At 34.6% G+C, this 17547-nt stretch overlaps 2 protein-coding genes across 8 annotated transcripts in view; one reads left to right on the forward strand and one right to left on the reverse strand.

Moving 5' to 3' along the window:
• The window catches only part of LOC149072869 (sulfotransferase 1E1-like), an 80895-nt gene that overhangs the window by 34819 nt on the left and 28529 nt on the right, over window positions 1–17547 (reverse strand). For 2 of the 7 annotated variants that reach the window (XM_089247021.1, XM_089247014.1), the window contains exons 1-5: window positions 13580–13776; window positions 13091–13272; window positions 7541–7752; window positions 4860–4986; window positions 3259–3353 (exon numbers count right to left, since the gene is read on the reverse strand). In XM_089247021.1, the coding sequence (XP_089103147.1) occupies window positions 3259–3353; window positions 4860–4986; window positions 7541–7752; window positions 13091–13271 (615 nt within the window). In that variant the 5' untranslated portion in view covers window position 13272; window positions 13580–13776. The other 5 variants (XM_089247018.1, XM_089247016.1, XM_089247015.1 and 2 more) reach the window with 5 other exon arrangements.
• The window catches only part of LOC149072870 (tryptophan 5-hydroxylase 1-like), a 78822-nt gene continuing 69220 nt past the window's right edge, over window positions 7946–17547 (forward strand). Inside the window, exon 1 of the mRNA XM_089247013.1 lies at window positions 7946–8078. The gene's annotated coding sequence lies outside the window, so the exon portion shown is untranslated. The remainder of the gene's footprint in view (window positions 8079–17547) is intronic.

Here is a 17547-nt window from a genome sequence, read left to right on the forward strand (position 1 = left end):
TTACCCAAACTTATGAATAAATCTATAGGTAACTCATATAGTCAATTTAGGCTTTACGTTTCTTCTGTCTTTTCACTACTGCATATTGCTTATAGTGTGAGTCTGGATATTTTCTTTCCCGAAGAGCCTGATTGGTGTGTGTGTGTGATGAGTTTATATTATTTTTAATGAAAGCAGTTAAGATTCAGCTGACAAGCAGCATTCTTCTCCTCTTTATAAAAATTTTAGCAGCAAAGCTAGAGAATTCTGAATATTCCTTGAAACTGGGACAATTCTCGATTCAATGGGATCATTTTCGATTAAAATTCTGATGGCATTGTCGATATGTTACCAAAAGATGTTGATTAATGAGATCTGGTGAAATAGATTTGAGCATTTCGTCTCATCTACATCAGTGATTCCCAACATGGGCGATGGAATGTTCCAGGGGGCAGTAGAAGCTACGAATATAACATAGGATTCTATGGGTTAGATTGCGTTGAGGGCGATGGGACAAAAAGGTTGGGAAACTATGATCTACATCAAAGAAACCAATGATTTTGCCATTTTAATTATGTCATATTTCTCATTTGCAGGCCCATTTTCAGGATTAAAATCAAATTACAGACCAAATTTTGTGGGTTGCAATTTCTAAAATTAATTTTCCAAAATAGTGTAACAGCACAAAAAAACGGGATACCTGTATCGATCATAATTTTCCTGGCTAGCAAGCGGTATGAGTCATTCAGCGCATCCATATTTATGCAAAACCAGACAACAATCAATGTTTAATTTCATTACTTGGAAATGCTTTTTTAACACTTTTTTAAGTACTTAAAACAAGTTTTAAACTTGTCAGATGGAAATTTTACAGTTTTAACAAATTTTTTAGTTATCTGTTATAAGTGAAGTCTGTTATAGTGAAGTTTTACTATCATTTTGTGTCAAGATATACAAAATAAAACAAGTGTAACAAGTTATCTAATTAACTGGAATTGAAAACTCACCTCCACAATATTTATAAATTAGTTACAGTGTACAGTGCTCGCCGCTTATTATAATCAGTTATATCCTGGTAATTTTTATTTTATTAAGCAGCTAATTTTTATAACTGGTGAATCAAAAACTAAAATTAAGAAAATATTTTTTTGAAAAAGAAAATGTATAAAGTAAAAATATAAATATCATCTATACATATGAATTGGCACTTTTATTATTATTTTAATTACTAATTAATTAAACTAGCACATGCAGTGTATATAGCTTTAAACAAATGTTCTCAAGGAAATCATGCTTTCATTTTCTACATATCATTAATTCAAAATCTATACATCTCTGCCTGGTCGGTTATTTCTTTTGATTTTATAATTTCTGATTTACAGCTATTTTCCTTGACATTTGTAATCTCCCTTATACTGTGGTGAATTACCCATAATGGCGGTAGACTGGGATTGTACTTGATTTAATAGTAGAAAACCTTATTTTCAAGTTTTCATTTTTTTTATCACCTCTTTAATTTTGTGACTTTTTTTCTTTTACTGAAATTTTAAAATATTTGCAAACAAATTCCAGATGCCAGAAATGAGGCCAAATAACTCACAAGTTCAAATTTTAAGTACAGTTATAAAACAGTAAGAAACATTAAAAACAGACAAATTAACCAAAGGCTAGGATGAACAGCTTCACACAACATGAATGAAGAAGAATTTAAAGGAGAATAAAAAACTGAAGATGTCTTTTTTTCATTTCACACTATTTGCACAATGTTTTCTTTTGGAACGCATACAGCATAGTCTTCTACTAGACTTTCACAGTCCATTCAAGTTTAGCTTTTCAGAAGTAGTCTTCATCAGAAGCTGGCTTCTGTTTTCTTGTTGGAGGAGAATTTAAAAATCTGCTAATTGAACTTCTCTGTTTTAATGTTTTAGAATTATGCACTTGTCTCCAACCACAGCACACAGTCTGCTCATTTCAGCTTTGTTGGGATGCCACTTTTTAGCTAAAGTCTGAGACTCTTGCCAGTAGTGTAACATATTTTTATGTTACCTGTTGGATTATTATTTTTTTTTTTGCTACCTCATTCCTCTCCGATGAACACTCGTCATTTTCTTTTACTTTTTCTTGATCTGGTCTTTTTTGCCTCTGTCTTATGTTGTCAGATCATTTGAGTACTTTTTGATAATGATTTTAAAACCTCTTCATTTAACTCTAAATGTAATGCTTTGCTCAAGGAAACGATCTACAATGTCAGCATTTTCAGCAGCAAGTTCCTCAGAAGTATCTTTAACACTAGAAACAAGAGATCTTAGCTCCCATGCCATAGCTTTTAAATGCACCTGTAAATGTCTTAACTGACACTTTATCCCTTGCCAAGGTGATGACCCGAATAGCATGAACGATATGATGACAATCCTTCCAGAATTCTACCAAAGTGAGATCAGTACATGAAGTTGCATCAAAACATCTTTGGAGCATGTGTTTTTGTATGCAACTTCTTGAAATTTAATGTGACCTGTTGGTCCATAGGTTGCAAAATAGAGGTGGTACTTGAAGGAAGAAATTTCATCTGTCTTGATGGAATTAAATTTTTACTCTAAATCTTCTTCCAAGCAGGTTGGATGTCTTGAAGCATTGTTCAACAGAAGCATAGCCTTTTTTTTTTTTAGGCAAGTTTTTTTTTTCTCTTCAAAATATGTTTTCACTCTGTCAGAAGATAGCCTTTGCACACTGCAACAGGGCCTCTAGGCTAGGATCTTTGGCATGCCCCTTGATTTTAATGGGCCCCACTATAGTGAATTTGCAGTGTGAAAAAAAAATGATGAGGGGCATGAATCTGAACACTTCTATGATTCCTTTTGTAGATAGGTTTCTTGTTACAGAGGGAAAATATTATCTCTTGGAATGACCAAACTGTTTTGTTCGATGCTAAAAGTCTTTGCATACAATGAAAACTCAAATCTGGACTTAAAAAAATCTTTCTTTTGCTCTGTGGTATACTTATTCATTTTACAGCAAATGGCTCAAAAGCTTTTTGAAAGAAAAATATAGGTTCTCTCTCCAGTTTAATAAATAAATTCTGACATAAATTCATAAAGCGTGAATGACATTAGTTTCGAAGAGCTTGCCCAAAAATTTGTTGTATTTACACATATTAACTGAAACGAATTTGTATTCCAGTCTGAAAAATCATGACAAAAAAATATGAAAAAAAATTCTTTGAATATCATGTTATATATAGTATAAAATGTTTTTAATTGGAATATTCAAAACTGAGCTTACCATAATCATATCTTCATAAAACAAGAAAAGTACATTTGGGTCATTTCTGCGCTTCCAGAATTCAAGGTTATGAACTAAGAATGGACTGTAGGTAGCTAAAACAAAGGAAATCTCATAATGTGCTTAGACTTAATAAAAAAAATCTTATGTAGAGCAAATATTAGGAAAACTAAACATTATTTGAAGCAGAATATGCATTAAAAAATTTTCAATATAGAAAGGTTTCATTGATCGCTTATCTCAGAAATCATTTGCTATTATTTATTCAGTACATTTCAGAACTTTCTAATGATAAAATACACAAAATCCTGTATATGTATATTTTCCCTCACAAGCATAATAGGAAACCAAAAACATAATAAAGTGAAAGCTGCGTATAACGATAAACCAGCCTATAACAATATTTTTTCTAGGTCCCTACAGTATCATTATATACAGATTTTACAGGTTGTGATTTATTGAAAAACTCACAGGCTACTAAAAAAAACAAGTGCAAGTCGAAATCAAGTTAATTGCATACAGTAGAACTCCAATTATCTGGATCGCTTTGAGAAAAAAAAAGTAAGCAAAATTTGCATTTTAAAAGTTTATCAGAAAATGATAAAAAGTGCACTAGGTAGTAATAGTGGACACACAGACGATGAATCCCCAGTCTTGTCAATTTCAGTGTCCACACTAAAAGAATAAAGAAAGGGCAGTAAAAAGCAGGAGAAAGAAGAGGCGGAAAAAGAAAACAAAGTGTCAGTTGAGGACATGAGAAACATCATAGCAAAAATTCCTAAATGTTCTGAGTGCAATGCAGAGGATATAGGCAAGTGGCTGGGGAGTGATTCTTTGGACCCTGGATGCCAAATTCTGTGACGATCCACTCATTCAAAGTATGAGAGAAGAATTCATTGATGACCAGAAGATGATAATGACATTGCTACTCAACCAGGCATGGGGCCATCAGCTAGTAAGGCGTCTGAGTGCCTAGACACAGCCCACATAGCAGAATATGCCAAAATCTGCAACGTACATCGCAGAACAATATATGCTATTGCAGAACAATTTGAAAAAACTTTAAGGAAAAGTGCAGAAAACCCTATTGCGGGAAGTTTTACAGCAGAACATTTCCAGTCAGTCAGCCGAGAGCTCATTGCAGAACAATGCAAAACATTCCGCTTTGAGGGACACAGCGCTCAAATGGATAGAATAGCAGCTACTTGCCATAAAGCAGATGCATGACTTGGGTGCATGGAAATGAGTAAAGACAGCAAAACAACTGATTTTGACCAATATGTTCATGCAATGATACATTGTAATATAGCATGTAAATACAAAATGTAAAAGAAAATGTTTTCATTAAATAGCATTACATATAAAAGCAAAATTTGTTTTTGAAGAAATGATTTTTCTTTATGAATTATCCAATTACCTGGATATTTGATTATCCGGATGGGGTCCTGATTGATCGAGATAATTGGAGTTATCTGTATGTTGTGTAAATTACCTAAGACTTTTTCTTAATTCAGTTGCATTGTGTTTAATTGGATTCTGATAATTTAACAATTATACTAGTCTAACTGAAACAGTTGAAAAATCATTATTGAAAAACTTACTTCTATTAGACATGAATCTTTCTAAGAACTGGTCAAATGTTCCTTTATAATTAGTTTCTGTTATCCAAACAGCAAAATGATAATACGACACAACCACATCCTTAGGATTTCTTGTCACATAGATAAGCTAAAAATAAAAAGAAAATGAAATATTATGTTAAAAAATCAATTCATGCCAATATTAATCTGAATGAATAATATGACTCACACACACACACATGCTTTCATATGTCTGTCCTGTTAGTGTAGGCACACAGAGTTGGTTGGCATAATCAGTTCATTAAAAAAAATCCTGTATAGATTTGTAGGATATCTTGTCCCCTTTGAAATAACAGTTAATTAGGATAATTATTCAGAGAGATCAGTGATTGTTATGAAGACAAATTGACAGAATTCTCATTAACCTAGCTGATAATGAATTGTACTTGGGTATGAATGATATGAATCTAACAGAACCCGAGGGTGATATAAGCAGGTGGATCAAGTGAAAACTGGAATTCTCCTCTTGGGGGGGGGGGGTGGAGTGGTGGTAAGTCGTCTTATACATAGGCACTAGAATGTGAGGGGAATATTAAGGGTACTTGAGGCCCTGCCCAATCATTTCTGGTGGGAGCTGGGCTCTTCCAATAATTAATGAACATTCAAGATTCCCCATACATATGTTCTTAACCCTTAACTGGCGTGGTGGGGTCATTTTAACCCCACACATTTTTCATCTTGCCACCCTTTGAGACAGAAATGCATCTGAACCCAGGGTCGTCATTTCAACTTTTTCCATAGGGGGAGGGGGGGACAAAGCACATGTACTCAATGTATGTATATATATATATCATGAAGACAGCTTCATATTAATGGTGAAACCGGATATCCAAGGTGAGGTTGAGGATAGTGTTGTTAGTGAATTGTACGTAAGATCTGTATGATCAACATGTCACAGTGTTGTTTACAAGTACTGTGTTACTGATTTAGAATAATTTTGGTGCTTGTAAAAATATAATAAATATTATTTTAATTTGTAAATTTCATTTTCTGAGTACATTTCAATCATATCTGTTCACTTTTCAATCATGAAAATTGCATTCAAAAAATTTAATAAATAATTTAAATTTTTTAAAAAGTCATGTATCACTATTTTTTTCAAATGTGTCTCAATAAAAGAAAATTTTTGGGAAAATAATTACATAAATTTGAAAAAATATTTAGTGAATTAATTGACGGATGAATGAAGAAACCAATGAAACAACCCATTGCTTTTATGAAGACTTTCATAACATTCTTGTGTTGATTTTAAAAATGCATTAATACTTGCTGGGGTCAAAATGGTCCCACAACGCCAATTACACACAGAATATTCATTATGCCAGTTAAGGGTTAAATGCGGTATATATGGGACATCTGGCAACACCAGGTTTTCCTGTATTTATTACATAAATCAATTTATATATTCATTACATAAATCAGCTACCTACAGAACTAACATATAAGTAGAAAATGTTGGAATAAATCACAACTTTATAAAATTTAACTATCAATAATTACTTCAAAATGTTAAATTAAATGTTCTATATCTAGATCGAGTAGGTTTGCTATAATTTTGAAAGCTCTCATTCTACAGAAATCTAGAGAGGTTTGCTTGACTAACATTAGGGGCGTAATACAGGATTAACCTTTGGAGGAGGCCCATCAGGTTTGGGAGGGGGCACAAGGAATCTCTTCTAGAGAAATTTTGAGTTTCTAACCTTTAATCCCTTGAAAGTGTCACCAGAGTTCAGTTCAGGCAACTCAAACTTGCAGTATTTATGATGCCTGAACTCGATTCAGGCAGAAGAAAAATTGGTGTTCCTATTCTGTGAAGATCAAACTTGGTTAATTTTCTTTTACGGATAAGTATTTAATACCTAATTCACTATTTTTATAATAGATGGCGATACATGTCCTACATTTTTTTCATTTCAGTAGAGGATAAAACAGTGATCAGCAAAAAAAATCATGCGTTGGGAATGATTGTTTTGCATAGTTAGCTTCTATTCTCGTCATTTTTCCACAAATTTTATACTAAATACAGGTATTTTTTTTAAATGTCTGATTCAGATGATGATGAGTACTTTTTAGGTTCTTCAGGCTCAGATACCAACATTTCTACTAAATATAAATATAGAAGTTATTGAAGATAAATATATTAGTTATAGCAGTCATTAAATTGTAAATATCCCCCTCCCCATTTGTGCCTCTTGCTCACATGAACCTTTCTTTTCATTCTATCATCAAGGCAGGGCCGTCTTAAGAGCATCATGGGCCCCCGGGCCAAGTGATTTTTCTGAAGCCCTACGAGGCAAATTTTTGAAAACTTCGACCAGATCTCATTTTTGTGAGGCCCCAGGGCCCATGCCTTAAGACGGCACTGCATCAAAGGCAAAATAAAAAGTGACCAATGTCATAAAGCTAAGTACAGTAAAACCTCTCTTTTGAAGACACCGACCGGCGGAAAAAAAAAATTTGTCTGTAAAAGATGGGTGGCCGTTAATCAGGGGTTTGAAATGCATACTTTTACAAATACAATGCCACAACAGGCAAAATGCCCAATGAGGTGGTTTTATTATACAAGGGGTAATTATTATTTGGTTATAAAAGAGGGGTGTCTGTTAAGAGGGGTTTTACTGTACTTTGCCTAAACATTATACCTTGCATTTCTTGTTTATAATGGCTGGAGGTAATAAAGAATATGGGAAATGAGTTTTGAGAAGACGAGGAGAGGGCATATTCACAACACTCCCAAAATTTGTGAGTTTATGTTCAATGTAAGGTACTTTCTCCAGACTTCCTTTTTTCTTAGCAGACGCATAATCCATATCATTATACAAAAGATAAACTATCTCTTGAGTCCAAGTAGTACCTAAAAAACAAATGGTTTTTGAAAAAATTATGAGACAACATTGCAGAAACTTCTCCTTATATCACACGTATCGGGAGATAAAGAAAAAGTGCAATAAACTGAAAAGATAGATAGCAAGATATTACAGATAATTATATATATCTAAGTTATAACGTTGCTTCAATAACTACAAGCAAAGAAATGTAATATCAGAATGTGCATTTTTTATAACAAGGCACAGTGGTACGAGTGGCTATGTATTATACTTACTACTAAACCAGACATGCACCTCATCTATATTCCTCCCCGGGAACTTCTAACGAATTGGTACATGTTGGAATGTGTGTGTAAGTACAGTGAACCTTCCATGAAGTTTGTTTCTGTGTAATACTTATTATGTATAGTGCTGTGATCTGCAATCAATTTCTTTAAACTATGAGTTTATTATACTTACTGACCTCTGACAACCTCTTTGAAAGACAGATAGCAACACATATCACTAATTGATGTTACCCATGGTCCCCACATCCTGCAGCAGGCTCCCCAAGCTGACATTGTGAATTTATAATATGAGAGAACAAAAATGATGAAATTTATCCAGAGCCTCCAGGTTGGAGCCCTGTCAGTCCCACCCTTGTTGGGGCCATGAGGTTACCAATATAATTCTGACACATCATGCCTCTTCAAAAGTAAAACAGTAGTAATTGCCTCATTGGTGATAGGCAGAGTTGTGCACAAGTTTCTCAGATTGAGAGAAATGGCAATCACCAACACTATCAAATGTTATGGCAAACAAATCAAGTTGGCCTGACATATAAATAGGTTATACTCCCAGTTCTCTGCAATGGACCATACATAATTCAAGTTAGGGAGGAATCTCCCTCCCCCTTAAGGCAATTTCAGATTTGTAATCCTGGGCTTTTTTAGACAAAATAAAATATCATGATTGCGTAATGTTTACAGCATCATTATACAGAATTTTCAATTAATAAAATAGATTAGATTGATGATATTAAATCTTAAAACCTTATAGCAGTGGTTCCCAACCGGGGATGTGGGAGGACATTTTTGGGGGTGTCAGATGGAAAAAAAATACACGTTGACTATTCAGGAAAATTAAAATGGTAAAAATTGAATTTCTCAATTCCTAAAAAAATATGCATCATACAAATATTTTGAGATCTCATTTTCTGACTTCTGCTCACAGAAATGTGTCATGAGAATTTTGTGTTGTAGAAGTTTCTTTTTCGATTAGCAATCATACATGTTTTCCATTTTGATTGAGAAAAAATACCATCATTTAATTAAATTAATTTGTGGTTTATTTACATTGGTACTTTGTATTATTAGCATTTTGTGCTTAGATTTGATATTGTCGTCATGTACACATGTGACTCAGGAAAAACATAAAAAAATTCAGTCAAGTGTGAAAGAAACATAAATTTATAGTTGTTGTGGCTGGAATCAATGAATTTTTTTTCCAAATCTCAAAAAAATGTTAAAAAATAGTAAGTTTTTTTAGCTTCGTTTTTGAATTAATATTTAAAAAAGTCAAAATTAAATACTAGCCATAGCCGAAAAGACATTAAACAATAAGTAAAAGAACTCATAGAAATTAATTATTGGATAATTAATGTAATTGAGTACAAAAGAAAAACCTGAATTTTTTAACATTAAAAATGTAGTATCAAAGGGGGTGCGGGAAGGTAAGTCGCATTGTTCTGGGGGTGTGGGGAAGGAAAAAGGGTTGGGAACCACACTATATAGTTCTTGTTACACAAAGATTTATTTCAGAATATAAGGAAGAATGATTATGAAACAGGTATTACTGTTTGGGTAGACCTCGTACATAACAGTCAATAGTCCAATATAGCCTAACTCAATAGTTTGAATTTGCATAGAACTTGTGAAATTGAATGGGTGCAGTCACTGCCTGCCGTACACACTTCATTATTTCAAGTCCTGAGGATCCATATCTCTTATTACACAACTTATGTATAAAAAGTAGGACTGGGTCGATTAATTGTTCAGTTCTTGATTGCAGTTAAAAATTTTAGTTGAGTTAATCAACTTGATCAATCAGATTAAAATTTTATTAAAAGTTATTATATTAACTTGATTTGCTTGACAAAATCACTTAAATGCAGTACTGTCTTAATGCACGGCTTAGAGTCCTCGAAAGAAGAGGGACCTCATAAAAATGAGAACTGGTTGAAATTTTCGAGAATTTTCTAGGAAGGGTTGCAGAAAAATCACTCTGCCCGAGGGCTCCATGATGCTCTTACGATGGGTGGGCCCTGCTTAAATGTCTCACAAATTATGTTCCTATACGTAACATTTTGGATAAGTAACCATATTTAAAAATAACTTGGTGCGAGTAAATAAAGTCAATTTAATGAAAACTAGTGATTTCAGTTTCAAAATGAGTTTAATGGGAGTTTTAGAAGACAAGATCAAAATTTATTGTCTCCACTGTGAACATATTCAGGAAGCATCAACCCCTCTCTTCCAGAGTACCATTTGGGAGGAGTTTCTGGGAAAAACAAACAAAACAAGCAACAGTATAATCTAAAAGTAATTTTGAAATCAGTGACTACGGGGCCGTTCAAGTATTACGTCATCGATGGGGGAGGGGGTTTCCAATTTGCTGACTTTTGATGTCAAGGGGGGAGGGGGGTTTGGATAATGCTTACATCATCAACCACCCTTTATGAAAATATGAAATATTCTTAATGGCATCTTACTCGGTGAGCCAAAAACGAGAAAAACCTTTTGATAGTTTGTGGGCACTTGAAGTAACATTCCCCCTATTGATAAGTCCCCTACAGAGCCACTTTAGTGATCTCTAAATTTTTCGCGGATCCAAGTGATCTGGAAATGTGTCCGGGCCGCTTAACTGCTCTGGAACTGTGCCGTAATTATATACCGCAGATCACTTAAATAATCTGAGAATGTACCGCAGGTAACTTGAGTGATGTAGAACTGCACTGAGGGCCACTTGAGTGCTCTAAAACTTTGTCACCTGTCACGGATCGCTAAGTGCTCTGGAACTGTGTCCTGGGTCATTGAAGTGATCTGAAAATGTGCCACGGGCCGCTTAAATGTTCTGGAATTTACCACAGGACACTTAAACGATCTGTAAATGTGCCGCTTAGTTCATTTTTACAAAATTAGGTTTCAGGAGAGCAGGCCGCATCAGATAACCCCCAGGGCCATATTTGGTCCATGGGCTTTTATGCGATTTATCATTATATGGCTTATAGGGTGGGTCACAATGAATTTATTAAAGATAAATTGCCTTATTTTGGGGGGGGGGGAAAGGGAGAAAGCCTTTGCTTTCCCAATAGTCATTACTTTATTCTTAGGGATGATCTCTTGCTTAGCTCCTGAAGATGGCATGCCAAGTATGAGCGAAAGATTTTATTCATTTGTACACACGAAATCTTCAAGTTCAAAGCTTTTTCATCATGTCAGAGCCGTGACTAGGTTCTTTTACAGAAGGAGTTAACTTTGTTTTGCAGCCACTCCCACTGTTATGTGGGTGAGCATTGTCATAGACTTCCCATTGGGAGGACCTAAGTTCAAACCCCACTGATAGCATAGCGGTGGCCGGCTGAAGTTGGTTTTCCAACTTCAAGGCATAGGCCTATATACAAGGCAATCTCTAATTTAATTTAACATTTAAAATGCATACATAATAAAACAGGCAGAACAAATTAAAATAAAATAAACCTGCCAAATTTTTGCCTCAAAAATCAGAAGACAGATGGCAGCACTCCATAACATGCATCACATGCACACTCCACAGAAATAAATTTCACTTTAGGTACACAACACATACATGGCACATTCTGACAAGCACTAATTTGTTGGAAGTTCCTCTGGGATGCTTACGAGGTGGTGCACGTGTGATTAACCTATTTTAACAACGACTTTGATTTTTTTTTTAAAACAAAAAAGTGGATCCACTTCTACCATTTATTGGCAAAGAAAAAACTTATAGCAACCAGCGTTAATGGGTTAAGTAGTAGCATCCCTGTGACTGTTGCAAAACACTAGAGCTTTATAACAGTGTTTTCTAGGGGTTTTTTTTCATTTTGTTTTGAAGTGAATGTATAATTTCTTTTTATTTCTAAAATTTGTCACTCCTTCAAGATTGGAGTCTATCCCGTTCTGGCTCTGCCAAAATTTGAGCGCTCAGAGAGAAAAAAGTTAAGAAGTCTATTCCAGGAGTTCAGTGAGAATATTTTCAGTATGATACTATTTTATTTTTGATTTTTAATATGTTAAAAGTTCTAGCACAAAAACATTTTAATGTGAAGCAATATTGCTATTCAGCTGAAGTTAAAGTTGGAGAGACTGCAGAAATCAGACATCAGCTTTATCAGAGAGCACACACACACACACAACATGCCTACAACAGCACAAATCTTCAATCAGTATACTTCACTCACAGTTCAAAAAATAGATGGCAGCACAATGACAAGCCTACATTATACGGAAATAAAACTTCAGATTAGGTTCACAACAAGAACACGTACATTCCAACATGTGCCAATTCATTAGAAGTTCTGTAGAGGAATGTGGATGAGGTGCTTTAGTAATAGACATCAGCTTTATGAGAAAGGCTTCTTCAGATATTGCTCTATTTGGTTTTTAAACAACATTTGCTGGTTTCTTCAAATATTTCTTAGGCAAAACTAAATTACAGAAGTTTTTTTTCTTTCGTTGAACATTTTAAAATACATTTCATAATTTAGTACAAAAAATTCTATAATGTTCCAAAAAGAATAATAATAGTGATTCTCATTTGAATTTTGAGTCAGATAGTTTTAATTATAAATCATTTCAACTTTTTTAGGTAAATTTTGATACATTTACAGTTTAGTTTTTAATTTAATTAACAAGTAACATTTAACTAAAAAAGAAGATACAGTATAAAATAATGCTGAAGATTATAAGGTGATATTTTAATGTTTTTTAGGTCATAAATGCTTGCAAATTTTTAAGATTTTTAGGGGGCGAATTGGGTAAGTTCTTTGAATTATGCTGTATTTTACATGACAAAAAAATATTCCCATATTATTTGGCTCTTTGGAAAGGCAATCATTTCTATCCCCCCTCTGAATTCTACTCCATTCAGCTGTGAATGACGAGGAGGCAGCATCTTCAGCTGTGAATAGAGCAAAGGCAGACAGATGCAGGGAGATGTGCTGTGGCCAAACTGCGCCTCCCCAAATGATTTTTTTTTATTAGAACAGGAAGTTTGAAACTAAAACAAATGAAAAACTTAAATGCATTTTTACATGTAACAAATTTTAAGTAAATAGTAAACAGGAATTTTAATTAAAGTATACACCTGTTTTTGGATAAGAAACTACATAAACATCATCATCTCTGGCTTCAAATGAAGTCCAATGCTCCTTCAAAAAATTTATGCCAAATGACGGTATGGAGAAATCATTGCAAAGAAACACTTCACCTGCCTCACAATACTCAGGATTTCGAGGAAGCGTTTCAAATTTGAGTTTTGAAGCCATCCTGGAAAAAAAAAAATTCATAAGAAACTATAGCTAGAAATTTAGAAAAATATTTACATTGTTTGATTGAGAGAAACAAACTTTTTAGACTTTATCCAACTTAAGTAATTATTTTTGATAATTTTCACGATCAATGGAAAACATTAAAACTTATGTATATAAAAACCTTTTTTTCTTCAAAAAAGATCAACTTTTAAAATGAAATAACTGAAATTAGATGGACAACAAAAAAGCACGATTTCATTTGACCTCAATTAACACATAGACAAGGAAACTGAACATTCGTAAACAAGAACAACAATACACACTACACTTGGATCTTAGCAAAAAGGCCCAAAAGCGATAAGATAAGAATCGATTCCTACAGAATTATGCAGGATATGATACAGTTACAGATTAACGTCCTACACAGGATAAGATAAATTCAACTTCAGTATTAGATAGGACAGGATTAGATAAGAACGACAACAGTCAGATGCTTGAACGCCTTTGACTTTGTTTTGTTTTTATCTATGTTGCCTAGGTAACGTACACGAGGCACTGATAATTTCTTAAAGAGTAACATGACTACGCGTCCCGTTTTTTTCGAAACATACGTGTCCATTCAACCCTTAGAGGAGAAATAATAAATACTTATATTTCTTCTCAATGATTCAACCCTCGGTTTACGAATTTGATTTGTTCTTGAAGTCCGTTCGCATTGGCGTACGCAAAGAGGGAATTTTGGGGCTCTAACCGCCCCCAAGCCGTGATTATAGAAAGGAAAAAATTTCGAGCCCCCCCACCCTCCCGAGAAAATTCTGCGTACGCCTTTCTTTCAAACCTAGCACAACTCAGATCTATCGCCATGGGTAATTTACTACCCAGTGAATTGTGACGGAAGTGTAAGTACTTAACAGTCTGAGCGCGTATCTAGTATTGTGTTTGATTTTTCCAGTGCCGCCATCTATATTTCAGAAGTGAAGTGTAATGACTAAATACTTGTACTGTTTGTAGGCCTGTTGCTCTCTGCGGCGAGACTTTTTAATGGGGAGATTGGCTCGCATTTGCGCCTCGAAGTTGGGAACCACAGAAAACTAACTTTAGCCGACCACCGCTGTGGCGACGGAGGGGCTCGAACCCGGGTGCCCACGATTCAAGTCAGTCACTATGACCAGTCGACCACCACAGCGGCTCTGCGTACGCCTATATCCGTTTGTAAACCAAATTGTTCCAAACCGAAATAATTTTTTCCTATTTGAATGAATGTAAAATGGAATAATTCGTTTCTGGGACACTTGAAAACCTCTAGTGGGAACTTTTACTACAGTGCTTTAAGGCTCAAGCGCGTAACGTGAAACCAACTGAAATCATTAAACTAACACTGGAAACGCTTTTTCACTAGAGCAGTGAATTTTAACTTATATACCTGAATAACGTGAATCATCATTTTCAACAATACTTTTTCATAAAAATTATGTGCGAGAATATTAAATCATCGTGTGGTCATGAACTTCAATTTTTTTATGAAACGATAAGATACAGTAAACACGTTTTTTTTACATTGGCCCACTTTTATAAATCTGTAAATCTTTTATCCATCTAGACAATAACGAATAATAAATGTAATATTGAGACTTTTAGTAATTTTTAGATGGTTTAAACCAGTGGTTTCCAACCTTTTTCCTTCCCGCACCCCAGAGCAGTACGACTTACCTTCCCGCACCCTCTCTGATAATGCGTTTTTTTTATCTGTTAGAAAATTCGGGTTTTTCTTCTGCAATTGATTACATTCATTATCGAATAATTAATTTCTATGAATTGTTTTACTTGTTGTTTAATGTCTTTTTTGCTTAGCTAATATCTAATTTTGGCTTCATTTTTTTTTTCGAAAATTAAAATAGTTCTTCACTTACATTGATTCCAGCCGCAACAACTATAAATTAATGTTTCTTTGACACTTGACTGAAGTTTTTGATGTTTTTACCTGAGTTGTGTGTTCACGACAGTATCAAATCTAAGCACACCATGCTAATAACACGAGGTACGAATGCAAACAAACCACGAAATAGCTAAGGCAAATAATGGTATTTTTTCTCCACCGATACGGAAAACAAGTACGAGATCACTAATCGAAAAACAAACTTTTACAACGCAAAATTCGTATGGCACATTTCAGCGAGCAGAAGTCAAAATATTGGTATGATTCATATTTTTTTAGAAATTGAAAAACTCAATTTTTATCATCATTTTAATTCTCCTGAATAATCAGTCAACGTGTTGTAATTTTTTTTTATCTCGCACCCCCAAAAATGCTCTCCCGCACCCCCGGTTGGGATCTACTGGTTTAATCCTTTTCCCTAAACGACTGCGATATAATAAATCTCAACTTCCTATCATATTTTTTATGAAATTTATGTATTTTTATTTTGGTCCAAACTAGCCCATTAGTTAGGGTAACTTTGTCCCACACCAAATATTCATATTTTAAAACACTGCGAAATATGCTTGAAGCAATGGAAACCATATACAAAAATACACTTTATTTATTCTTCATTGGCACTTCTTTGTCAAAAAAAATAAGAAATGTTAACAATCAAGAAAGAAAAAGTATTTTACAAAATTAGTCTTAATAAGGTCTTACATAGGCACAGACACACACACACAGTACTTAAGTATAATCTTTGTATCAGTCTTTTATAAGTTCAAACTTATAAATTTCATTTTCAATTTCATACAACATTCAATTCTTAGTATATACACAGAAAAATCCTCTTTTCAATAGTTTAGAAGGCGATCACTTGTACGATATTAGATCATATGTAGAAAAAAAGGGTGTCTTTTTTCTGTTGGCCATTTCAAAGTCTTTTTCTATTGTAGGCTGCATGCAATCCTACACTCGTAACTAGCCGTGGGAAAATGTCCTTTTTCCAAACAACTACTATAATATTTCCGTCTTCGATAGTGTCCTTTAGAAATTGGGACGACCGTTTGAAAAACAGCAGCAGAGAGTCACTCAGTGATGGTAACTAGTGGGAAATTCCCCGTATTCGTGGGAAAAATTGGTCAATTTCTCGGCGTTTGTGGGAAATTTTGAGAGTTCATCGCACAAAAGAATTTTTTGTTGAAAAAATATATGAATGCGAAACAATGCTTTCCTGGTGTAAAATACTTGACTACATATTTCCATCGATAGATGACAGCACAATTTTCGGAATATGTGGGAAAAATTTAGTCAAAAGGGAAATTTTGCTTGACGAAGTTACCATCATTGGAGTCACTTCACACGAAAGCGTGAGGTTCAAAATTTCTATGCCTGTCTTCCTTTTTTATTAACCAAGATAATTATTATGTGTCGTCGTAATAAATGTTTATGATGAAAACAGTGACTCCGAAATGGTGACCAGCGACGTTAAGGAACGTTAACCATCGAAGAAAGTCCATTTTCAATGAAGATTTAATCTCATGCATTTTCGAAAATTTTCTTCTTCCCGAGCCTCCATTATGTGTGTGGTTACGACGACTACATCGCCCCCTCAAAAAGATCCCTGAGGCACATTCTCGCCCACGCATCATCGTCTTCTCTCCTCTTCTTTTTCTCTCTCTCTCTCTTCCGTTGGAGCTGAGTGATGGCGGATGAAAATGCTCAGGCTGCGAGGATCGAGATTGCCTCCCTTTTGGAAAGCCAGTGTACAACTTTGGATTCAACAGTGCAACACAATGCTTTTCTGTTGAGTGGAATCACTAACGATGACACAAAGTATGCAGCCTTTGTCTCTTCCTTAGATGGTGAATGCTTGTCTTTCGTTTCGGATCTGATATTAAATCCTCCGGCAATCGACCGAAATCAAACCCTGTCGGATCGCCTCATAAAGGAGTTCGTCGCGACGGAACATCAAAAAGTCAAGGAACTTTTGAACGAGCTACAGCTGGATGATCAAAAGCCAAGTCAACTGCTGCGAAAGATGAAAGAACTCTCTGGCAACAAAGTCACTGATGAGTTCTTGCGCACCTTGTAGGCAACGCTCACCGCAAAGTATTCAAGCAGTGTTATAGGTTTCGAGTGAGCCATTAGATCAACTTGCTGTGCTAGCCGACAAAATGGCTGAAGTCACACTCCAAAATTACGTGTGTCGAATTCAGCCATCGTCGTCATCGCAATTGCAGTCGACTCAAGATCGAGACGATTCGTCAAATTTCATGTTATTATTGTATTTTAAAAGATAAAGAGAGAGCTTACGAGAATTTTGTTTCTATCGTTAAGAATATACACAATCGTTAAAAATATTATCTTTTT

This window comes from Pholcus phalangioides, unplaced genomic scaffold (assembly GCF_987345545.1).
Source record: "Pholcus phalangioides strain wild (caught in Gottingen) unplaced genomic scaffold, Ppha-v1.0 ptg000017l_1, whole genome shotgun sequence".
Taxonomy (NCBI): Eukaryota; Metazoa; Arthropoda; class Arachnida; order Araneae; family Pholcidae; genus Pholcus; species Pholcus phalangioides.